General features: G+C 42.0%; 1 protein-coding gene across 3 annotated transcripts in view; it reads right to left on the minus strand.

Annotated features, from left to right (window-relative positions):
• The window catches only part of PPP1R37 (protein phosphatase 1 regulatory subunit 37), a 712,503-nt gene that overhangs the window by 275,674 nt on the left and 411,243 nt on the right, over positions 1-25,586 (minus strand). For all 3 annotated transcript variants that reach the window (XR_004540288.1, XM_033954028.1, XM_033954027.1), the window contains exon 7: positions 8,697-8,852. Coding sequence is in view for 2 of the 3 variants with exons in the window: in XM_033954028.1 (XP_033809919.1) it covers positions 8,697-8,852 (156 nt within the window). In the remaining variant the exon portion in view is untranslated. The remainder of the gene's footprint in view (positions 1-8,696; positions 8,853-25,586) is intronic.

Here is a 25,586-nt window from a genome sequence, read left to right on the forward strand (position 1 = left end):
TGGGCCAACATGGTGGAATTGCTTTGTTGGTCTGCAAGTCTTCCCCTCTTGGGGTGCAGGTCCTTGACGCTGGGTGACCAATGCTACATGTTACTTGTGGTCTATGGCCCTAACTCATCTGAACCTGCTTTTTGCAACAGTTAACTCAACTTTGCTCTCGTTACTCTGGGGACCCGCTTCTTATCTTGGGGGACTTTAATTTGGTGATGGACCCTGCTTTAGATAAGTCCGGTACTTCTTCTGCTTCTTTTGGGGCTAGGGGTCGTCTTCTTTCTGACTTTTGTGATACTCTTTCAGTGGTTGACCCCTGGTGTCTTCTTCATCCTGAAGTTCCTGACTATACTCACCTTTCTTGGGCCCACAATACCTGGTCTCGGATAGATCACATTTTTCTGTCTTCGACTTTGTTCTCTTTGGTCGTTTCGGCTGAGATTGGTGTCCTGAATATTTCTGATCATGCCCCGATTTGGGTAGATGTTCATCTGGATATAGCTTATCTTCGGACGCCTTTCTGGTGTTTTATGTTCTATCTTGCTCAGGATAAGGAATTTCAAACCTTTTTGCAGGCCCAGTGGGAGGATTATTCCACTAATAATACTCCACATGTGGATGACCCTATTTTGTTTTGGGAGGCCACCAAGACCGTGATTCGAGGACATATCATTTCTTTTTTGAGTGCTCATAACAAACGTATTCATAGAGGCATCATTACCTTGGAACGGGCCTTACGGGCAGCTAAGCGGTCATTTCTTTCCAACCCCACGAGGGAAGCTCGAGAACGCTATTTGTCCACTCAAGAGGCTCTCAATTATTTAATTCATTCTCGTTCTCAGAAATGGATTGCTTTTCATAAATATTGCTTCCAACGTTTTGGAAACAAACCCGGGCGCCTTATGGCTCGATTGGTAAAGGTTGAGACTAGCAAGAAACCAATCTTGTCTCTTTGGACCCAAGGTGGGGGTAGGGTGACCAGTACGGCCAACGTTTCTGCGGTCCTTTTTGACTTTTTTAGCTGCTTATATGATGCTCCCGATGCGGTTTCTCCGGAATTGCTGACAAACTATCTTCAGTCCTCTGGACTTCCTCACTTATCGGAGGATGTGGTGTCCTCTCTCTCAATAGTCCATTTAGAGCGGCAGAATTAGAATCTGCTATTAAAGCTCTCAGATCCGGTAAGGCCCCGGATCCAGATGGATTTTCAGGAGACTTTTATCGGCTTCTCTCTTCCCATCTTTGTGGTCCCTTGTTGGCTTACTTTAACACTGCTATTGTTCAGGGATCCTTTCCGCGCTATGCTAATGAGGCCCTTATTTCATTACTGCTGAAACCTGGTAAGGAGACTGATGCACAGGTTTCATATCGTCCTATCTCCTTGATCAACGTGGATCTTAAGCTCTTCTCTCGCATATTGGCCGACCGTCTCGTTCCGCATCTTCCTAAGGTCATTCATGAGGATCAGGTGGGATTTGTCCGAGGACGTCAATCAGTTTGTAATGTCCGCAAGGTTCTTTTTGCTCTAGATCATTGTCAATCTCATCACATTCCAACTTTGTTTGTCAGTTTAGATGCTTCTAAAGCTTTTGACAGTATCCACTGGTCCTTCTTGTTCCGTACCCTTGAACTTGTTGGTCTGGGAAGCTTTTATCTCAATGCCGTGTGTGCTCTCTATTCTAATCCTAGAGCTTCTCTTCTGGTTAATGGGATGTGCACTGATTCCTTTTCAATCCTTCAAGGTACTCGACAGGGCTGCCCCCTTTCGCCATTACTTTTTCTCCTGTCTTTAGAACCCCTGCTTTGTACTCTTCGGGGGGTTGATGAGGTTCAGGGCCTTCATGTTGATGGGGTAGAGTTAAAGACTTTAGCATTTGCAGATGATATGTTCTTGATTCTCACTAGGCCTGACGTCTCTTTACCTACGGCATTGGACCTTATTTCTGAATTTGGATTTTATTTTGGTCTTTCTCTTAATTTGGATAAGTCCTTTGCCTTGCCCTCTACCCCAGAGTTACGTGCCACATGGAGGGGTGCTTTTCCTCTTCATTGGGCCAAATCTACACTGAAATATTTTGGAATACTTATTACGTTGGACTTATCTAGTTTGTATCGTTTGAATGTGGAACCGTTATTCTTGGCCCTTAAGAATAAACTACAGCTTTGGGGAACCCTCCTGTTTTCACTTTTGGGTCGGGTGCATCTTTATAACATGCTCATTGTCCCGTGTTGGCTCTATGTCTTTCAGGTCCTTCCTCTTTATTTGACTTCTCGGGATGAATGCCGCCTGAAACGCTTAGTTCAGAGATTTTTTGGGGCTGGGAAGAGACCTCGCTTGTCTTACCAATCGGCAGCAGCTCCATGGTATAGGGGTAGTTTGGGTTTGTTGAACCTTCGTTATTTAACTATTGGATATGGCATGCGCCATATCAATGATTTTTTCAGGGGTACTTCTGTCTTCACCAACACCTCTTTGGAACTTTTTTGTTTTAGAACTACTCACTTTAGTGCATACCTTCACTCTATTTCTTTTTTGCCTGAGCCTCTTTTTACTAGGGTGCTACACTGTCCCTTGCGGAAGGTTTGGAGCTGGGTGTGCAAATTTCACTATATTTCTGCTTCTGTAACTCCTTTTCTACCTATCCGCTTTAATAGCTTCTTTGTCCCCGGGGTGGATGGGCCGAGTTTTGCTCAGTGGGAAACAAGGGGCATTCATTATGTGTTTCAGTTGGTCGATGATGATGGTAAAATTAAATCTTTTGTACAACTGCGGGAAGAATTTGATCTCCCACTTACTGATTATTTTGCTTATATGCAAATTCAACATTACATTCACTCTCTGCCTTGTGGTTCATTGACGGCTTCTTGCCACGAACTGCTGTCCACAGCTTTTACCATTGGTTCCCAACTACCTGTTCCCCTTAAATTCCATCATCACCATTTGAAAGATGAGTCCCCTTTGTTTGATCATTTAAAATTGAGGGATGCTTGGGCTCGTGATCTGGCTGTAGCATTACCTGATGATCTCCAAAAAAGTTATGTTGTTGTCTGCAAATGGTTCAGATATATCGACGTGCTGATGCTTTGGACTAGCACTGTAGAGAATCTATTGGCATTCTATGTGTGGCTTAATAGCTGTGACTCAAATATTCAATTTTCGATGGTCTATGCCGGGGGTCGGCAACCCGCGGCTCCAGAGCCGTATGCGGCTCTTTTCCACCTTTGCCGCGGCTCCGGTAGTGTGTCACGCAGGCATGCAGCTTACAAGTCCGGCGTTGTGGCGGGAAATAGCCATGCTGAGCAGTGAGCTCAGCACGTACACAGATGAAAGCCTTGCTTGCTGATTGGTCCGGCGGCCCCGCCGTGCCGCCGGACCAATCATCAAGCAAGGCTTTCATCTGTGTACGTGCTGAGCTCACTGCTCAGCATGGCTATTTCCCGCCGCGACGCCGGACTTGTAAGCTGCATGCCTGCATCGCCAGAATTTAGGTAGGCTGTTTTCATCCCCGTGGGAGTCCCGTGGGCCAGGGGGCGTCCCCATGGAAGTCCCGTGGGTCAGGGGGGCATCCCCGTGGGAGTCCCATGGGCCAGGGGGAACAGGGAGACAGAAAGAAAAAGTTGGGGGAGAGAATGAGGTCTGGAGGAGAGGAAACATACAGGAGGCTGAAAGAAAGGAAGATATAGTGAGATGGACACAAAGAAGGGTGATGCTGGAAAATAGGTGGAATGGTAATTCTGACAAACACAGAAGGGAAATGCTGGATCAAGGAGAGATGGGGCTCAGGCTGGATGGAATGAGGAGAAATGCCTTGTTGGCCCGGAACTTCCTCTCCTACGTCAGAATTGACGTCAGGGAGCGGAATGCTGGTCAGCGCGACGCTTCTGCAGGGAAAGCTTGGGACGGCGGTGGCTTGGGGGCTATTCCCCGATGGCGGTGGCAGCAAACCGAGTGGCTTGGGGGAGGGCACGGAGAAAGAAAGAAAGGGGGCAGACAGAGACAGAAAGAAGGGGGAACAGGGAGACAGAAAGAAAAAGTTGGGGGAGAGAATGAGGTCTGGAGGAGAGGAAACATACAGGAGGCTGAAAGAAAGGAAGAAAGATTGGATGCACAGTCAGAAGAAGAAAGTGCAACCAGAGACTCATGAAATCACCAAACAGCAAAGGTAGGAAAAATGATTTTATTTTCAATTTAGTGATCCTGTATATAGCATTAAGATAAGAAACAATATATGCAGTGTTAGATTTGTTTTATAATGGTTTTGCGGCTCCAAGTTTTTTTTTCTTTTCGAAAACGGGTCCAAGTGGCTCTTTATGTCTTAAAGGTTGCAGACCCCTGGTCTATGCAGACAACAACATAACTTTTTTGGATTTGATAATCACTCAAGTCATAGATCATTTTGAATTTAACACATATATCAAACCAACAGATAGAAATACATTCTTAGATTTTAAAAGTTGCCATCCTCCTAGTTTAAGAAGAAACTTGCCTTTTTCTCAGTTTCTTCGTTTAAGACGCAATTGTTCCTCCATTTCCATCTTTAAAACACAGGCCAAAAAATTGAAAAACAAATTAAATACCAGAGGGTATCCCGAAAAGCTTTTGAAAGACGCCTTAAAAAGAGCGAGATATTATAATCGTGATTTTCTTCTACAACCCCAAGATGAATCCAAAGAAGATGCTCCAGATGATATCTGCACTTGCGTGATGCGTTATTCCACTCACGGCAATACACCGGCTAGTATCATCAGGAACAATTGGAAGATCGTACAATCTCATCCTCTCTTTCAACAAACAGATCTTAGAGTTGCGTTTACTCGGGAGAGAAACCTAAAAGATATTTTAAGTCCTGCGATGATAACCCAATGGCATTCCAGAGAGGACAATTTATTACCTAAAGGGTTTTTTAAATGTGGGAAATGCAGCTTTTGCGAAGTAATGGTGCCTACTAAAGAATTTATCAATCCAGTTAATGGCAAGAGGTATACCATCTGACATTTTCTGACATGCAATACAGATCACATCATTTATGTGATTGCCTGCCCCTGCTTAAAGTGGTATGTTGGTATGTAAATTCGACCCTTTAAAGTAAGACTTTCAGAACACAAATCCAACTTAAAACACAATAAATTAACAGCTCCTATTGTGGAACATTGTGTTCAATTCAAACATAAGTTTACTGATCTTAAATGTTTCTGTATCGATAAAGTAGAATCTAATATAAGAGGGGGAGATAAACAGAGGCAATTGCACCAGAAAGAATGCCGATGGATTTTCTCTTTAAACACAGTTAAACCAACAGGTCTCAATAGTGCTATTGATTGGCATGCTTTTTTCTAAAAATAAAATAATTGTAGCATAAATAGCAGCAGAATGGTTTAAAAAAAAAAAATTCCTTTTTTTAAAATTCCTTTTTAACTTTTTTGTTACGATAAGCTTAACGTAAGTGGGAGGCCACTAAGTGAGGTCATTAAGTTTGGCTATATAGAGCATGCACGTATTCGGCAATTTGCTGGCGCCATTTTTAATCTGCTAAGAGCGGGTCAGGCTGTTCACAGTGAGTACCGAGTTATAATTTATATAGTTTTACTTGACTGGTAGTTTGAGAGTATTATATACACAACATTGAATAATTGTAATTTTTTTTTTAGTCCAAACTTCTCGACCTCTGAAGAAGCCATAATTGGCTAAACGGGTCCCGTCGGGCCTTGTTTGGTTACGGGCTAGGCGTTTGATGCCACACATATAGTGACACATTAAAGATAAGTGCTGCTAGTTATTTATTTATTTATTTTTGTATTTATTTATCTATTTATTGGCATTTAGTTGCACATTTCACAGTAAACACAGTGTATAAGATAAGAATTACAAGATTGGACCATAAAAATGAAAACCCAATGAAAGAATATCTGTACACCTGCTTTCATCTGTTTCAATGACAATATTGAGCAGTGCAGGATTCTGAGGGTTTCATATCAAGAGAGTGATTGCTCCAATTTGACTTTTTCAGTCAAGTGTAACACAAGTTCGTGTATTGTTTTCCTGTTACATAGTGGAACTTGTCACCATTGTTTTTGAAGTGGTGAGCCACTCAAGAAATCAACCATGTAAGCCCATACTACAAAAAACTACACTGGCTGCCTGTGGAAGCAAGGGTCATTTTTAAGTTGCTTGCCTTTGCTTCAAAACCATGACAGTTTCATCCCCATCCTATCTGTTTCACCAATTCAAATTCCTAGGCAGAACTAATACACGCAGTACCTACTTGTTCGCTTTTCCATCCCATAACCTGAAAAACGGAAAATTCCTCATCAACAAAGGCCACATAATAATAACCCCTATCCTAAAAAATAGCAAAGAATTGTCAGCCCTATTTTCCAACTACAGACCAATTGCTTCCATACCACTCTTTGTAAAGATCATGGAGGGGCTGGTACACTCCCAATTAATGGAATATCTAGACCAGTTCTCACTCCTTCATGAGACTCAATCCAGTTTTAGACCGCTTTTCAGCACAGAAACGGTAATTGCGGCCATCTTAGATTACTTGCACCTATTTTTAAGCAAAGGCCTCAGTGCCCTGATCATGCAATTCGACATGAGCTCTGCCTTTGACCTTGTAGACCATGCGAATTTGCTACAGTGTCTAGACGCTATTGGCATCAGAGGCGAAGTGCTAAACTGGTTTCATGGTTTCCTTTCGTCCCGAACCTATCAGGTTCGCTTCAACAATGATCTCTCCAACACCTGGAGCAACCCATCCGGCGTTCCGCAAGGGTCCCTACTATCCCCTCTGCTTTTCAATATCTACATTACCTCACTGAGCGTTCAATTAACCCAGCTGGGGATAAAATTATTCAGTTACGCTGATGACTTCACAATTATTATCCCATTTGCCAACTCCATCTCGGAAACAATTCCAAAAGCATCAGAAGCCATAAACTTGATGGAACATTGGATGACAGACTTCAAACTCAAGCTCAATACTGAGAAGACAAAATTCTTTGTCGCTTCACCGCACCCTCTAGACACCAAAACCCCACTAGACATCAACAAACATAACTATCCCATACAGCCCACCATTAAAATACTGAGTGTAACTCTGGACCAATGCCTCACCATGAAAGATCAGGTGGACTCCCTAATCAAAAAGAGTTTTTTCACCCTCTGGAAACTTAAATCCATTAAAGCATACTTTGTTAACTCTGCCTTCAGAATCTTGGTACAATCCCTTGTATTAAGTCAACTCGACTACTGTAACATCGCCTACTTAGCAATCCCCCCAAAGAATATGCGACGATTACAACTAATGCAAAACACTGCGGTCAGACTAATCTTCGGTCTAAAGAAGTTCGATCACGTGACGCCATACTTCAAACAGCTACACTGGTTGCCGATGGAAGCTCGTGTAAAGTTTAAATTCGCCTGCCTCTGTTTTAAAGTTTTCTACGGTCTAACCCCTAAATACATCACTGACCTATTCTCCTTCTCAGCCAACAAACACAAGAGAAGCTCCCACTCGCACTTCGTTTCTCCCCCGGTTAGAGGATGCAAACTAAAAAAACACCATGAGCATCTTCTCTCACATCAGGCTGCCCTATGGGGTAAAGACTTAGAACAACTCCTATTGCCCACCACTTATGAGGTATTCAGGAAACGCCTCAAAACTCACCTATTCCTGAAATACCTAGACAGCTGACCCACTTCCCTCCTTCCCCTCTCTTGCCCTTTCTCCCCATTGTTCCCACATTCCTTAAGTTAACTCAACTTGTACGTCAACTCAACTTGTACCCCACTAATCTTCTGTAAACCGCATAGAACTTAACGGTATTGCGGTATATAAACTGTTATAATTATTATTATTATTAAAGGGCTGCACCTACAAGAGATACCTCGATAGAACACTATCAGTCCAAGCAATGTTTAACCAACTTTTATCTCAAATGCACTTTCGTACCAAACGTTTAGGAAGTCAATAAAAACTTATTTCTTTGACAAATTTCTCTGACCCCACTTCAACCTGATGTACCTCCGAAACACTTCCAGATAAACCTGACTAAACTTAGCATGCCAATGTAATTTCGAAAGTTCTCTATAATGTCGCTGTCTGTATACAGTCTCTTCCCTTGTAAACCGCTTAGAACTGTTTGTGGTATGGCGGTATATAAAAATAAAGTTGTTATATTTATTAATTAGGCTCTCATGGCTCAATGTTCAAAACAAATTATGCATTCACAAGTTCAGAAAAAATATATGGACAATATTGGGCTAATTATCTGACTTGACTTAGCCAGATATTTTCCATATATCTGTGAGCTGAATTAAAGTAAGAAAGAAGGCTAACCAAAAAATTATCCAGATAGCAGATTCAACCACTATCCAGTTATGTGTTTATTTTACATCAGCAATATCCATATATTCAGCACTGCTACATATACCATAAGTTAAATTTTGTGGCAGGTGTTTAATCCATGATGGTCACTGCACTAGCTCAACATTGACCCTTTAGAAAGCCATAAAACTTTCATTCGACTTAATACCATGTATGGCTATGATACCCACTTTTGTGGCATGGTGAACTCACTTGTCTTCAGAAAATAAAGGGTAATAAAATGAAACCACAAAGGAAGAAAAAAAAAGATAGGTTTCTTCTTCATTACAAGAAATATGGTTCTCCCTTACTGGGAGGATGTCTGCCAACACCCACCTGAGTCCAGGATGTGGTTGTTCCGCAGGTCTAAAATTTGAATGTTACAGTTAAACTTAAGTAAGTTGCCAATCTGTGATGAATCTTGCAGCCCATTCAGTTTGTTATCAGCCAGGTATAATTCCCGCAAATTCATGTTCATCTTGAGAGCTGTTGCTAAGAAGCCAAAGAGAAAAAGCAAGATGCTGGGGTGACAGAGTTATGTGGTGCACAACAGAGACACTGGAAGTCTCAGCAATGGTCACATTTCAAATAATTTTTTAAACTTTTCTTTATTGACTTTTTTTCAAAATAGAAAAGCACTATAAAACAGTGGTAGATTCATGTTATTTCTTCTATGTGTCCACCCAAAGAAAACATAAGAAAGAAATAACATCATAATGTGCCAGTTCCCAACCCCAGTTCCTCACCATCTCTGACACCATCCCCCAACTCTCAAGCCATCACTTCCTCCAGAAGAAAATAATCTTATTCAAGGTGGACTCTTTTCCAAATCTGTTAAACTTCTACCTATGGATAAACAAACCCATTTTATTATGTCTAAGAACAGTTAACCAATACATAGGATACCGCCTGCACAATTTCCTGTCTGAGGTCACAGGCTGTTTCTAATGCACTGCCAATACAATGCATGCTGCCGAGGTTCCCAGCTGGAAAAATTTATATTTGTCATTCTCCAATCTCAGCATTTACAAATTTAATAAAGGCAACTCCATAGCAAGTTGTATATCCCAATGCGGAATTTGGACAATATAGTAAAAATCAAACTTTAAATATGGCTGAATTCTCAGACATGCCCACTACATATGATATGTTCCCACTCCTCTCCAACTGATACATCCCGTCTCATTCAGCTCAAAATATCCTCCATATCCCTAGTATTCAGGTCTCTAACCAGATTCTGCTCCCAAGTGAGCATATATCTATGCTTTTGACCCTCCAGGTCTATTTAAACAACCATAAATCTTTAAAATTGCCCCCTTCAGGGGTCCAGGCTCCACTATTAGTTCAAACATATTATTCTTAAGATCAGACAGTATTCTGGGGGTAGATAAATAATGCTTCTTTTGAAAATATGGGCAAGGGAGGCATCAGCCAAATAAAACAGTTTTTATAGAAACATAGAAATATGATGGAAGATAAAGGCTAAATGGCCAATCTAGTCTGCCCATCTAGTCTTTATTCAAACATTTGATCCTGACAAGGATCCTAGTTTTGGTGTCTGATCAACACCTTCCTCAGGGGACACTAAACAAACAGAAGGAGCGGAGAGTCGGGAGGCGGCAGAACAGGAGCGGAGAGTTGAGAGGAGAACAGAGAGTCGGGAGCAGGAGCAAAGAGCGAGCTAGGCAGGAGACAGAGAGGGGCAGAGGCGAGAGATAGCTCCACCCACCTCTCCGACGTCACCAGCACTCGGAAGCCCAGCTCCTCCTTAAAAGGGAAGGAGCCAACGGCGAGGCGAAGGCCGTGAGAAGGAGCGGAGAGTTGGGAGGAGAGCAGAGAGTCGGGAACAGAAGCAGAGAGCGAGGTAGGCAGGAGACAGAGAGGGGGGAAAGACAAGAGATAGCTCTGCCCACCACTCCGACATCACCAGCACTCGAAAGCCCAGCACCTCCTTAAAAGGGAAGGAGTCAATGGCACGCAGCCGTTCGACACGTGGCAAAGGCGAGCGGCAAAGGCGCTCGCCTTAGTGAGAGCGCCTTTGCGAAGGGCCTCAAGAAGGATACAGAGGAAGCAGCAAGCAGGCAGAGAGTGAGAGAAAGGACACCAGCAGCAGGCAGAGAGAGAGAGAGAGAGACAGAGAGGACATCAGCAACAGGCAGAGAGAGAGAGACAGAGAGGACACCAGCAGGCAGAGAGAGAGAGAGGACACCAGCAGCAGGCAGAGAGAGAGAGAGGACACCAGCAGCAGGCAGAGAGAGAGAGAGAGACACCAGCAGCAGGCAGAGAGAGAGAGAGAGACAGAGAAGACACCAGCAGAGAGAGAGAGACAGAGAGGACACCAGCAGAGAGAGAGAGAGGACACCAGCAGCAGGCAGAGAGACAGAGAGGACACCAGCAGCAGGCAGAGAGAGAGACAGAGAGGACACCAGCAGCAGGCAGAGAGAGAGAAAGAGGGCACCAATAGCAGGCAGGGAAAGATAGAGGACACAAAGCAATCACAGAGGGCACTTACAATCGACAAGAATGGACACAGCAAAGACAACCAATAAGCTGGAATCGCTATGGGTTAAAATACCGGGAAGGAAAGGGCCTGAAATAAAGATGAGCCTATACTATCGTCCACCCGGGCAAACCGGAGATATCGATGAAGAAATGGAAACCGAGATGAAGCGAGAATACAAAAGTGGTAACATGGTTATTATGGGTGAGTTCAACTACCCCGGGATAGACTGGAGTCTTAGAAGTTCAGGATGCGCTAGGGAAACAGAATTCCTGGAGGCTACGCAAGATTGCTTCATGGAACAGCTTGTTAGAGAACTGACGAGAGGAAATGCCACTCTGGATCTAATCCTAAATGGGTTAAGGGGACCTGCAAAGGAAGTGGAAGTAGTGGGACCGTTGGGAAACAGCGATCATAATATGATCAAATTCAAAGTTGAGGTAGGAATACCGAAAGGAAAGAGAACCATAGCAACAACTTTTAACTTCAGGAAAGGAAACTACGAAGCAATGAGGGTAATGGTAAGGAGGAAACTTAGGAACACTTCTAAAAAATGGCAAACGGTAGAACATGCCTGGTCTTTTTTCAAGGACATGGTGAGCGAGGCGCAAAATCTGTATATCCCCAGATTCAGAAAGGGGTGCAAAAAGAGTCGAACAAAAGACCTGGCGTGGATAACCAAAATAGTGAAGAAAGCGATAAGCAATAAGAAAAATTCATTCAGGAAATGGAAAAAGGACAAAACTGAGGGGAACTGAAAGAATGTCACCATGTGGTTCGAAAAGCCAAAAGAGAGTATGAAGAGAGGCTAGCCAGGGAAGCACGAAATTTCAAACCATTCTTTAGATATGTTAAAGTGAAGCAGCCTGCTAGGGAAGAGGTGGGACCGCTGGACGACAGAGACAGGAAGGGAGTGGTGAAGGAGGAGAAAGAAGTGGCAGAAAGACTTAGCATGTTTTTTTCGTCTGTATTTACAAACGAAGACACATCCAACATACCGGAACCTGAGCAATTCTTCAATGGAAGTCAAGCAGAAAAATTAACATCCATGGAAGTGAGCCTTGAAGATGTGCGCAGGCAGATAGAAAAACTAAAAACTGACAAATCCCCGGGTCCGAACGGAATCCATCCAAGGGTTCTGAAGAAATTAAAGGAGATAGGGGAACTACTGCAGCAAATTTGCAACCTATCCCTGAAAACAGGCGTGATCCCGTAGGACTGGAAGATAGCCAACGTTACGCCCATCTTTAAAAAGGGATCAAGAGGTGACCCGGAAAACTACAGACCGGTGAGTCTGACCTCGGTTCCGGGAAAAATGGCGGAAGCACTTATAAAAGAAAACATTGATAAATATTTTGAAAGAAACAAACTACTGATAACCAACCAACATGGTTTCTGCAAGGGGAGATCGTGCGTAACGAACTTATTGCACTTCTTCGAAGGAATTAACAAACGGATGTACAGAGGAGACCCCATAGATATCATATATCTAGATTTCCAAAAAGCCTTTGACAAGGTGCCCCATGAACGTACTCCAGAAACTGAAGAACCCGTCCGAACCCGGGGATTTGTCAGTTTTTAGTTTTTTTATCTGCCTGCACACATCTTAAAGGCTCACTTCCATGGATGTTAATTTTTCTGCTTGACTTCCATTGAAGAATTGCTCAGGTTCCGGTATGTTGGATGTGTCTTCGTACATAGATGGATCCGAAACTGGTTGGAGTATAGGAAACAGAGGATAGGAGTGAAGGGCCACTACTCGGACTGGAGGAGGGTCACGAGTAGTGTCTCGCAGGGCTCGGTGCTCGTGCCGCTGAAATTTTATATATTCATAAGTGATCTAGAGACAGGGACGAAGTGTGAGATAATAAAATTTGCGGATGAAACCAAACTATTTAGTAGAGCTCAGACTAAAGAGGACTGTGAAGAAATGCAAAGGGACTTGAACAAACTAGGCGACGAGATGGCAGATGAAGTTCAACATTGAGAAATGTAAAGTATTACATGTGGGAAGCAGAAACTCGAGGTACAACTATACGATGGGAGGGATATTATTCAATGAGAGTACCCAAGAAAGGGACTTGGGGGTAATGGTGGACATGACAATGAAGCCGACGGCATAGTGCACAGCGGTCGCTAAGAGAGCGAATAGAATGCTGGGTTTAATCAAGAAGGGTATTACAACCAGATTGAAAGAAGTTATCCTGCCGTTGTTTCGGGCAATGGTGCGTCCGCATCTGGAGTACTGCGTCCAATATTGGTTGCCGTACCTTAAGAAGGATATGGCGTTACTCGAGAGGGATCAGAGGAGAGCGACATGTCTGTTAAAAGATATGGAAAACCTTTCATACGCTGAGAGATTGGAGAAACTGGGTCTCTTTTCACTGAAGAGGAGACTTAGAGGGAATATGATAGAGACTTACAAGATCATGAAGGGCATAGAGAGAGTGGAGAGGGACAGATTCTTCAAACTTTCAAAAAATAAAAGAACAAGAGGGCATTCGGAAAAGTTGAAAGGGGACAGATTCAAAATGAATGCTAGGAAGTTCTTCTTTACCCAACGTGTGGTAGACACCTGGAATGTACTTCCAGAGGACGTAATAGGGCAGAGTACGGTACTGGGGTTTAAGAAAGGATTGGACAATTTCCTGCTGAAAAAGAGGATAGAGGGGGTATAGATAGAGGATTACTGCACAGGTCCTGGACCTGTTGTGCCACCGCGTGAGCGGACTGCTGGGCTCGATGGACCTCAGGTCTGACCCAGCGGAGGCATTGCTTATGTTCTTATATAGAGAAAAGTAACAAAGTAAAAACCATGAGGTATGATGCATCAATAAAATGACATGCACCCCATGATTTTTCCGCTATAGTGCAGTTATGGCAGAGGGGCTTGAATAGGAACCTGAGTGGGGATACTTTGTTTAGAGCACTCAGGCAAACACCTGGCTTGATGTATAGCGTTGAGCTTAGAGAGTGTCATTATCGTACGCTATTGCGGGCTTATGCCTCTCAAAGTCAGGCTTATCATATGGGGTGTGTTGATACTCAGCTTTGCCAAAAATGCTCTGCCGTGGGGAATTCCTATTTTCATGGGCTGTGGACCTGCATGTTTATTCAGGGATTCCTATGCTATTTTCACAGTTCTCTATGATGTCTATGTTTACCTCTTCTGAAAAATTGTTTATTGGTAAATGTTATATATTGGGAAAGAAGTATATATTAAACAATTGGTTGTCTGATGATCCACCTTCCATATGGTACTGGAGAAATGGATTACATGAATTGATGGGGTGAGAGACCAGAATGGCTTCTCATTCTCACAGCCACAGTCATGCTTTTGTAAAAGTCTGGACCCTTTATTTACATATCTTGGATTCTTGTAGTAGGAGTCAAGTCCTGAACAGACTTCAATTGCATATTTTCAAATTTATTTAAATCTTGATATACTGCTTTTATAGTCAAAGCGGTTTCCAATTAATACAAAGTTTTAAAAAGTTTAAAAAAAATAAAGGGAACAAATTCACAATTATCATACAAACACAACATGATACAGATGGGCAAATGGGGAGGATACATTGCATAAAATAAAAGAAAGGGGAGGTAAAAACCAAAAGGTACAAAAGGAATCATTAATGTAAGGCCTGATGTCTGAGATTTTAAATTTAAAAATTAAGTATAAATCTCAAAAGCATCTCTGAAAAGAAATGTTTCAAGATTAGATTTTAAGTTATTGAGATTCTTTTCTTGCCTCAAGGTCAGAGGTAAAGTATTCCACAGTGTGGGAGCGGTCACAGAGAAGATTGTTTTCCATGTTATATCACAAAACAGTTGGCGTACTGAAGGGATCGCTAAAAGGTATTGTTGGGAAGAACTATGTGGATCATATGGGATTAACATCCTATTTATAAAGGATGGAATGTGATTAGATTGAACTTTAAAAGTAAGTAGCATTTTGAAAGTAATCCTATGTGAAATGGGTAGCCAGTGAGCTTTTCTGAGGAGTGGTGTTATATGGTCAAATTTTTTACTGTTAAAAATTATTTTTATAGCAATGTTTTGGATGACCTGTAATCTCCTGATCTCCTTTTGAGTGATGCCCTGATAAAGTGAATTACAATAATCTAAAGTTGAAATTACTAAAGAATGGATAAGAATATTAATTGAATTTAGGTTAAGTAGTGATTTGAGAGATCTAATCATTTTTAGTTTGAAGAAAAATTCTTTTACCACAGAACTGATCTGAGATTTAACAGAAAGCGTGTTGTCCAGGATCACTCCTAGAATTTTGATATTCAGTACAAATTCGATTGGGATTGAAGAAATGCATACAAGAGTTTTATATTGTTCCTGAGAAAAAAAGCATACATTTGGTTTCTGATATATTAAGAGAGAGAAGATTTTAACAGAGCCAGTCAGACACAAGATTTAATTTTGGATTAATATTCCAGATTTCAGCATGATCATTGTTCTGGACTGGGTGGATTAGTTGAATGTCATCTGCGTAGGCATAAACTGTGAATCCTACAGATTGGGCAACAGTTAATAATGGTGCAAGAAACAAATTAAATAACATAGGCGAGAGAATGGACCCTTATGGTACTCCTGAATCTTTGGTATAGGGCTTTGAAGGAGAGTTTTGGAAGTGAACTTGATATTGTCTATTGGAAAGGTAAGAGTTGAACCATTTGAGAGCAACTCTGGAAATTCCTAATGTTTCAAGATGATTTAAAAGAAGTGTATGGTCAATTGTGTCGAAGGCTGCCTTTAAATCAAGTTAAATCAGGAGAACCAATTTTCTTTGATACAAATAATTTCTGACTGCTGTAACTAAGTCCAAGAAAGATAGCTCAGTTGCTCTGTTGTGATGGTATACTTGTGCAATGGGAGGGGGAGGGGGGTTTGGGTTGTCATGGCCATGGGGGTACGAAGAGTACTGTCTCTCGGGTCATTCCATGTCAAGTGATCAGATTCTTGGAAAGTGCCCTGCATGACCATCACGGATTTTGATGAAACTTCATATGCAGAGTCCACCATGTCTCAAACGAACTTTGGTAAAGTTTTAGTTTCGCCTGTGGAATATTTGTGGAGATATAGCCATTTGTTTGACCCCATACCACAATGAAATACAGTACGACAATGACATTCTGACAACTTTGAGACACAATATCTCCCGAGCTGTGTTTCCAAAAAAAACTGAAAAAAAACTGAGCTGTGTTTCCAAAAAAAACCCTGCACAACTTTTTGAGCTCTGTTCATTGCTACCAATAATAATTTTTGCCGAGCACTGATTGAATGCCTGAATTACAGTAAACTTGGCCGAAAAAATAAGTGCTCCAAAAAAAGTCAAAGTTTGACATTACTTAGCTCCCACAATAATTGAGTAATAAATGCGAAATTTGGCGCATAATGTCTCAGTACAACGTTGTTTTCAAAAGTACAATTTCAACCTCCAAGCTCTTTCCATTAGTTTACAAATTAAGTGTAAAGTTGCTAATTTGTGTAAAAAGGCCAAAAATAGGGTATTTTCAGCCTGCTTTTACAGAAAAATACCTTTTAGAAACTCTTTCAAATCAGTCTCATTAGAAAGAGCATATTTCAAACCCTCTAGAAAAGTGGACTTCATTTTTCAACGCAGGTTAACAATGGCTGAAAAAGGGGGACAAAGTTGGGAGACGTTGCCACGGCAACAACCTCTATTTCAACATAGTTCTGTCATTTTTAAAGTTACAGTTTTGCATTGACGTAGTATTACTACTACTCTATTGCGTTGGTCCATGGTGACATTGTCACTACCAGTTCAAGAGTTTGAACTGGCAACCCCATCGCCATAGGGGTCACGCCCGATAGCTGTGCAATACCAGCCACGGGTGGGCCACTTCGTCCAGGTTCCCAAGCCTCGCATTTGGTTTCTTTGTCAAGGTTCTAAAGCCTTTTGTTGGTATCTTTCTGGTTCCAAAGCCAATGATTAGGGTGTCTTATCCTAGGTTCCCAAGCCTAAATTGGGTATCTTATATGGTTCCCAAGCCGAAGTGAAGTCCACTTTGATTTTAGCTGCCAGCAATCTTTATAACATTCTGTTAAATTTTTGAGCCACTTTCTTCAATGCAGTTTCTGGAAATTGATATTGGCAGCCGGATGATGTAACTGAAGGGGCACAAAGCATGCAGATGAGGTGTTGCTCTGGAACCCAACAAACGTCTTGCCTTTCTGGCCAATAAAACGAATGAGCTGGACCGTGAGGATGCATAAATTTTATCAATGCATCATTTTGTTCAATTGAGACTTCGCTCAGCATATTACTGACATGTTCAACATATTACTGACATGTATCCTCAAGTCTGCTTATCTGAAAGTGTGTTTATCTGACATCCTGACCTCCTTGATTTCCAAAGGACAGTAAAACCAGATAGTTTCTGCAATAAGCTTGCTTAGCTGACATCCTGACAGTAAAACCAGAAGGTTTCCACAACAAGTATCTGCTATCTTGACCTTTTTTGACCTGGGAGTTGCCCAAACTGCATCAAAAGGATGGGAAGCTGATTTCTTTAACACCTCCTTGATAACATCAAAGTCTGCTTCTCTGGCATCCTGACTTCCTTTTGCCTGCGTGTCTCTCAAATAACATCAGTAAAGCCAGATGGGAAAACCAGTCTCTGCAAACACCTCCTGGGTAACATCAAAAGGACAGGGAAACCAAACAAGTATCTGCCATCTTGACCTCCTTGACCTAGGTGTTGTCAAAACAAATAACAAAGGACCAGTACCAGCTGTCTTACTAAGAGGCAAGCAGCTTTTCACCCAATATAAAAGACGGGACTTGCCTCTAACCTTAGAACCCAAGACGTCTCCAGGAACAGGATCCAAGATGTCTCAAGGGGCAGTCTCCCGTGTCTACTCGCCTATCTATTGAGGGGTTCCCAATTGTGAAGGTAGAGTGTTTGCCTGAGATACGGTGATGCTATTTTATTCTTATATATATATATGTATAATAAAGTGTGATTGTTTATGCTTTATATTGTCTGTGTGCTTTTCTGAGTGTCACTGATCATCCCATTTGACAGAAATAAGTGGCAGGACAACAACGTTGCCTATCCACCATTGATTATCATAAGTACAGGCAACGTAGCAACCAGGAAAGATTTCGGACACTTTCAAATTTGGAATGGCAGTATCAGAAATTTTGGCAACAAAATTTATTGTGTCATTTGAAACTTTGCTGACACGAACCGAGTTTGAGTCAACTGGTACAAATTGGTGGTGCTCTCTGGTACCGGCTACTGTGCTGCTTTCATGCCATCTTTCTTCTTGAAACTTTTTGCTTTCTTCAATTTCTTCTTTTGGAACATAAATGTATTTAACTCCGTGTATATTTTGGTCACAAAAGTTAAATAGATCCTTTGGCGTCAATATTTGATCCGTTGATGGTCTTTGGAGGCTAGCCCGGGCAGCCAGTCGTTTAGTTGTTCCACCAACTCCATCGCAGGGTGATTTTCCGTGGCTAGTTCCAAAAAAAATTCCATTCAGCCTCAATGTTGAAATCATTTCTGTGATTGCACAAATTCACAAAGTTCTTGTAGTTTTTATATTGTGCAGCTGAGCCGTCACTGAAGTAGTAGTATATTTTGGTAATGTTTGTTTGAGTTACCAAAAATTCGATCAACTTTTGAATAAACACGTGTACAGATATCGTATCATGTTGCATATGATCAGAAATAATGCAACAGTTTATAACTTGCAATGTGCCCACTTCATTGAGGTAATATGCAACAAAAGGATGTACCGTAGCTTGTGAATTTTCCCAGTGAAAGCCTTGGGCGGCATCCTGTACAACAAATGAGTAATTTTCAGCGAAATCCATCAAAACGATCATTTCCGTTTCTTTTAAGCCTGTCTTCAACATCTTCAAATATTCACTTTGATGTTTTGAAATGAAATGGTGGCTTGTCAACTTCCAAATCTTGCTTGCAAGTCTTTCAATAAAGTTGTCCATGGTTAGTACGCTTGTTTCTAATGTTTCACGGTCAGCGTGAATCCATTGCTTAAATTCTATTGATTCTTCTGGATCTAAATCCTTGAATATTTCTTCCAGGTATGCTGTTAGTGCTTCTTCACCAGGGCAGTTTTGACATCGTTGTAGCATACAGCCCTTGACATTTAGGTCGCACACAGTTTTTTCCATAAGAACTTTGTAGTTCTCTTTGACATTGGCGCCTTGTAGCATGAGCTTTACATTTTGATGTATCGTGCAGACACACACGGAGTGTGCACCTGATGCACCAACGGTTACACACAACTTTGGCCTGAGCTCACAGAATTTGGAAAAACCATTTTCAGTTCCGTATTTGTTACAGTACGCCACGTACAGCTCTTTTAAATTACACAACAGCAGCTGCTTTTGCTTTTGTACTTTTAAACCATTGAGGCGGACTGAAATGCAATCTTTTTTGCCAGGACATATTCTGCTGAATTCATCGTCTTCGTAAAAATCTTGAACTCTATTTGCAATTTCTTTTGGAAGGGACTTGCCAATTATCAGGTATAGAACAAATGCCTTTCTCTTTCTTTACTTTTTGGGCTGTTCTGACCATGCGCTCTGAAACGCCAAACTTCATTGCTGTTTCCTTTATTGACCAACTTTATGGGGCCATCGTCAATAATTGAACTTTCATTGACCTGTTGGATATTGCAATTTTCGATTTCATTTCTTCAATGAGGTCAGTGTAATCTTCACATAACTTGCATTCTACAGACTGACGAGACGGCCCAACTTCTTCAGCTGAAACTCCAGCAGCAGATGTAATCTTCTTGGCTATCACATTCTGCACACGTTCAATTTTTCGTATCACATAGCCGGCTTTATCTCTACTAGCTAACCTTCGAATTTTCAATGGAGAGGTTCCTAAAGCAGTCAAGCTTTGATCAACTGCATCAGAGATGCTGATATCAAAATCGTCTGAAGATGAAGATGCTGCAGTAGCTTCACTCATTGAAACGTATTGGGCTTTGCACCTACTGCAAAGTTTCTGACCTGGCTTGATATTTATTTTTGCCACTTTTCTAAAATCATTAGACATGGCAAGATCGACTTTTAACAATCCACTTTGAACAATGTGATTTTTCTTTTCAAATGGATTACAACACGATGTTTGCTTTAATTCGTATTTGTCGAGATACTTTGCTTTGTGGTGGAGGCAGATTTGGTCTTTATCCATCAGTTCAACTTCAGAGTGCCGAGTGATAAGCAATTTTTCATCGGTTGACAAATTATGTAAAAAAATGAGCCCACATTTTTTAGAGTAAAATGTGCCGTCATGACACTTTGACAACAATTTTTGCCCAATGGCACAGTCTGGCAGAAAAGGATTATTATTAGTCGATTCGTTGGCATCCATTTTAAACTGAATTAATAATAATGTGGATCTGAAAAAGAAAACAAGTTGTAATTTGTGATCTGCATGCAACAAAATTATCACCTCAATTTCTAGTTAGGAATAATCATTAATTAAGAACACTATAATTGTACCCAAAGCTTGAGTAAAAATAAACAGGGAAAAACAGTGTGAAAAGTGACATAATTGTAAGTTGAAACGTAGGCCGTTGCCATGGTGACATCTCCCAACTTTGTCCCCCTTTTTCGGGCATTGTTAACCTGCGTTGAAAAATGAAGCCCACTTTTCTAAGGGGTTTGAAATATGCTCTTTCTAATGAGACTGATTTGAAAGAGTTTCTGAAAGGTATTTTTCTGTAAAAGCAGGCTGAAAATACCCTATTTTTACACAAATTAGCAACTTTACACTTAATTTGTAAACTAATGGAAATAGCTTGGAGGTTGAAATTGTACTTTTGAAAACAACGTTGTACTGAGACATTATGCGCCAAATTTCGCATTTATTACTCAATTATTGTGGGAGCTAAGTAATGTCAAACTTTGACTTTTTTTGGAGCACTAATTTTTTCGGCCAAGTTTACTGTAATTCAGCCATTCACTCGGTGCTCGACAAAAATTATTATTGGTAGCACTGAATAGAGCTCCAAAAGTTGTGCAGGGTAGCTAAGTTTCAGTTTTTTTGGAAACATAGCTCGTGAGATATTGTGTCTCAAAGTTGTCAGAATGTCACTGTCGTACTATATGTCATTGCAGTATGGGGTCAAACAAATGGCTATATCTCCACGAATATTCCACAGGCGAAACTAAAACTTTACCAAAGTTCGTTTGATACATGTGGGACTTTGTGCATAAAGTTTTATCAAAATCCGTGATGGTCATGCAGGGAGCCCTTGATCACTTGACATGGAATAACCCTCTCGTGGGTTTTGAGTTCTTGCATTGTAAAGATTGTACTGTTTATTGTGGGTTGGTTGGTTGTTCTAATAAAAAAGATTTAAACTAAAAATAAATAAACAAATAAAGTGACATGCACATGTGAACAATACATATACATACAAAGAGATGACATTTATCTTAGAAACAAGATGTAAAAACATGTTTAAATAAAAACATTAAAAGAACAACGAAAGTAGGTATGTAAAACCTAAAAGATCAGAACCATTAGGTAAAACAATAATGCAATTTAAACTCTAAAACCATAAAAATATAATGATCAAGCATCCAAACTTTAAGTGTGTAAGGAATAAAGGGAAAGGGATAAAGGGGATATAAATGAAGGCACAGTATGGCTCAAAATTGTCTGATCTGGGACAGCAACCCTGTGATTTATTTTAAATATACTTTACCAAGTAACTTTGATCCTTTTGGCTTCCAACACTTTCACCTCTTTTATCAGCTCACCTCATTGATTTTATGAGCTACCGTGATTCCCCAAAAATAAGACCTACCCCCAAAATAAGACCTAGCATGATATTTGGGGTAGGTCTTAATATAAGCCCAACCCCTGAAAATACGCCCTAGTCGCCGGCAGCAGCGCTTCCCCCGCCAACCCTTCCATCTCTCCCTCCCATCTGAACACCAACCGTGAGCCGAAATACCTGGGAACAAATGGCAACGTTGGAAGCACAGGCTGCATCGTGGCCTGCCCTTGTCACGCCTGGCCATTGGCAGAGCAAATAAGGGCAGTAGAAGGACCCGAAGCAGCATGTGAAGACTGCTGCACAGGCTGCTTGAATCGCCGAGTTACAAGGGAAGGGAAGGGAAGGGGGGGGGGGGGGCCGCAAGGAAATAAAAAACTCTGGACAGGGGGAGCAGGAAGAGGTCATGATGGACAGGGGGGGGGAAGGAAGGGAGGCCTATTGTTGGACAGGGGGAGAAGGAAGAGGTGCAGATGGACAGGGGGGGAAATTAAGGGAGACCTGCTGATGGACCGGGGGGGGAAATGAAGGGAGGCCTATTGCTGGACAGGGGGAGCAGGAAGAGGTGCTGATGGACAGGGGGGAGGTAAAACAAAGGGAGAAGGGCTGCTGCTGGATAAGGGGAGCAATGAAGAGGTGGTGGTGGACAGGGGGGAAAAATGAAGGGAGGCCTAATGCTGGACAGGGGGAGCAGGAAGAGGTGCTGATGGACAGGGGGAAAAAAATTAAGGGAGGCCTACTGCTGGACAGGGGGAGCAGGAAGAGATGCTGATGGACAGGGGGAAAAATAAAGGGAGGACTACTGCTGGACAGGGGGAGCAGGAAGAGATGCTGATGGACGGGGGGGGGGTGGAAATGAAGGGAGGCCTACTGCTGGACAGAGGGAGCAGGAAGAGGTGATGATGGACAGGGGGGAAAAAAGGAAGGGATGCCTATTGTTGGACAGGGGGAGCAGGAAGAGGTACTGATGGACAGGGGGGGAGGTAAAACAAAGGGAGAAGGGCTGCTGCTGGATAAGGGGAGCAGTGAAGGGGTGGTGGTGGACACAGGGGAGGTAAAAAGAAGGGAGAATGGACAGGAAAAAGTGGCTAAGGAGACAGAGAGAGAAAGAAATAAAGACAGACACACACACATATATTCTAGCACCCGAGGGAGGAAAATGCTGCACAGGGAAGTAGGGAGGGGGGGAATGCTGATGCACAAGGAAATGAAGGGGGAGGGAATGCTGATATGGCTACTGTACAGGAAAGTGGACAAGGGGATATAAATGCTGCATAGGGGGCAGAAAGAGAGACAAATAGAAAGAAAGACAAATAATAGGAGGGAGGGAGACAGAAAGAAAAGAAGAAAGACACAAGGGCAGGGAGTGAGACAGAAAGAAAGACAGACATACATATATTCTAGCACCCGTTAATGTAACGGGCTTAAAGACTAGTGTTTGAATAAAGACTGTTTGTATTTCGAGGCAAGGTGTTTCTTCTTTCTTTTGTCACTTGAAAATATGAAAAAAAATACCCCCCCCCCCCCCGATTGCAACCTAAGAACATAAGAATTGACACTGCTGGGTCAGACCAGTAGTCCATTCTGCCCGGCAGTCCGCTCATGTGGTGGCCCACAGATCAAAGACTAGTGCTCTAAATGAGTCCAGCCTTACCTGCGTACATCCCAGTTTAGCAGGAACTTGTCCAACTTAGTCTTGAAACCCTGGAGGGTGTTTTCCCCTACAACAGACTCCGGAAGAGTGTTCCAGCTCTCCACCACTCTCTGGGTGAAGAACTTCCTTACATTTGTACGGAATCTATCCCCTTTCAATTTTAGAGAGTGCCTGCTCACTCTTCCTACCTTGGAGAGTGTGAACTTCTACTGTAAATTCCTAAAATTTCCCAATGCAAATCCATTCCCTATCCCACTTTGAAAAATAGCCTGATCCCTCCCTGCTAAGAAACCTCTAATGTACTGCAAAGAAATGAACCCAGAAGTATTTTTTCCCCTAAGGACCATTCTCACCTTCCCTTCAAAGTAAAATTATGCTATCATGTGCCCCCCTTTATCCACTCTTGTCCCCCAGCCAGGAACCAGGCCCTCTGACTCTTTCTTGTTCCACTTGTTTCACTTCAACTTTTTGCAAAGCTAGTTTGGTTGAAATTTGTGCCACTTGATAATACAGGCAGTCCCCAGATTAAGAATGTCCAACTTACGTCGGACTTGTACTTATGATCTGGGGTCCTGCTTCTCCCTTCCTGTGCCAACGCATCACCTCTTCCTCCCTTCCTATCCAAATGCGACCATCCTTCTCCCTTCCATGTCCCAGTGTGCCCCTCATCGTCTTTCCCTCTTTTCTGCGTCCAAAATTCATTCCTCCCTCCCGTGGGTGTTTACTTTCACTGGCTAGCTGCCTTCCCCCAGCCGCACTTCTTTTTGCAAAGCCGCAAGCATCGGCTCCTGCACATGACCCACGGTTGTCCTAGAAGCCTTCCCTCTAATGTTTGAAAAAGAAAGAGCAGCTGGGGCAATATCATCATTTTCACTACCTTCATTCTTCCCACCCAAGACAAATAAAGCTTATCCCACATCTCAAAATCCTGTCCTATCTTCTTAAGAATGGGGTCATAATTAAGATCATAGGATTTAAGCCCTTTGCTTCCCAAATTAAAACCCAAGTATTGAAGAGCTGTAGAGATACACCAGAAAGGAAAATGGGCATGCAAAAATATCTCCTCCTATAGTGATACTGAGATATTCAAAATGTCTGATTTTGTTGCATTGACTCGAAAACCAGATACCTAACCATAACTATCCAATTCCTGCTGGACAATAGTCAATAAGAGCAAACAAGACATCTTCAACATTACATTAGTGACTTCTATTCCGCCTGTACCTTGCAGTTCTAGGTGGATTACAAAAGAGCTAACTGGACATTTCCAGGATAGTTACAATTTTTGGTTACAAGTGAGATAAGAAAGCTGGATATTTCCAGGAGATGTTGTGAATTAGATAACAAATAAGAATTGGACATTTCTAGGCAATATTACAAATAGGATAACAACTAAGAAAGCTGGACATTTCCAGGAGCTTTACATTTTAGGGAACTATATTCTTGGTTGATATTTAGAAAAGGAAAAGATTACCAGAGATGTGGAGGCTTTGAGAGGAGAATTTACCGGGGAGGAGAGGGAGGGGGTGAGAGTTAAGGTATCTGGACATATTTCTTGAATAGCAGAGTTTTGATCTCTCTTCGAAATGTTTTGAGGTCGCTCGTTGTTGTCAGCAGGTTGGAAATGGAATGGTCGAGTTTTGCTGCTTGCATCACAAGTAGGTTGTCAAACATCTTCTTGCGCTGAGTACCTTTGAGTGGAGGGTAGGTAAATGGGGTCAGAGTTCTTCTTTGTCTAGTAGTGAGGATCTGATTTAGGTGGTTGTTTAGGTAGGAGGGGGCAGAGCCATTTAATGCTTTGAATAGTAGGCAGTAAAGTTTGAATTGAATTCGTGCTTGTATTGGTAACCAGTGTGAGTCTAGATAAGCAGTGGTGATGTGGTCATATTTTCTCAGTGAGTAGATCAATCTGAGAGCAGTGTTTTATATAATCTGTAGTTGTTTTAGCATGTTGGTAGGGCATGGCAGATAGAGGGAGTTGCAATAGTCCAGTAGACCCAAGACTAGGGATTGGACAATGAGCCTATATTGCTCTATGTCGAAGAATTTTCTTATTTTACGTAGATTTCTCATGGTTTAAAAAAGCTTTCTGGGTTGTCTTATTGATTTGGGCCTACATTGTGCAGCATCTGTCTATCGTTACTCCTAGGAGTTTAAGTTCGGGCTGTATTGGGTATTTGGTGGCCTTAATTTCTAATTCTGTGATGGTGGGGGTTTTGGTGTTTTCGAGCAGAAGGAATTTTGTTTTGTCTGTGTTTAGTTTCAG

The sequence above is a fragment of the Geotrypetes seraphini genome, chromosome 8 (genome assembly GCF_902459505.1).
Source record: "Geotrypetes seraphini chromosome 8, aGeoSer1.1, whole genome shotgun sequence".
NCBI classification, from domain to species: Eukaryota; Metazoa; Chordata; class Amphibia; order Gymnophiona; family Dermophiidae; genus Geotrypetes; species Geotrypetes seraphini.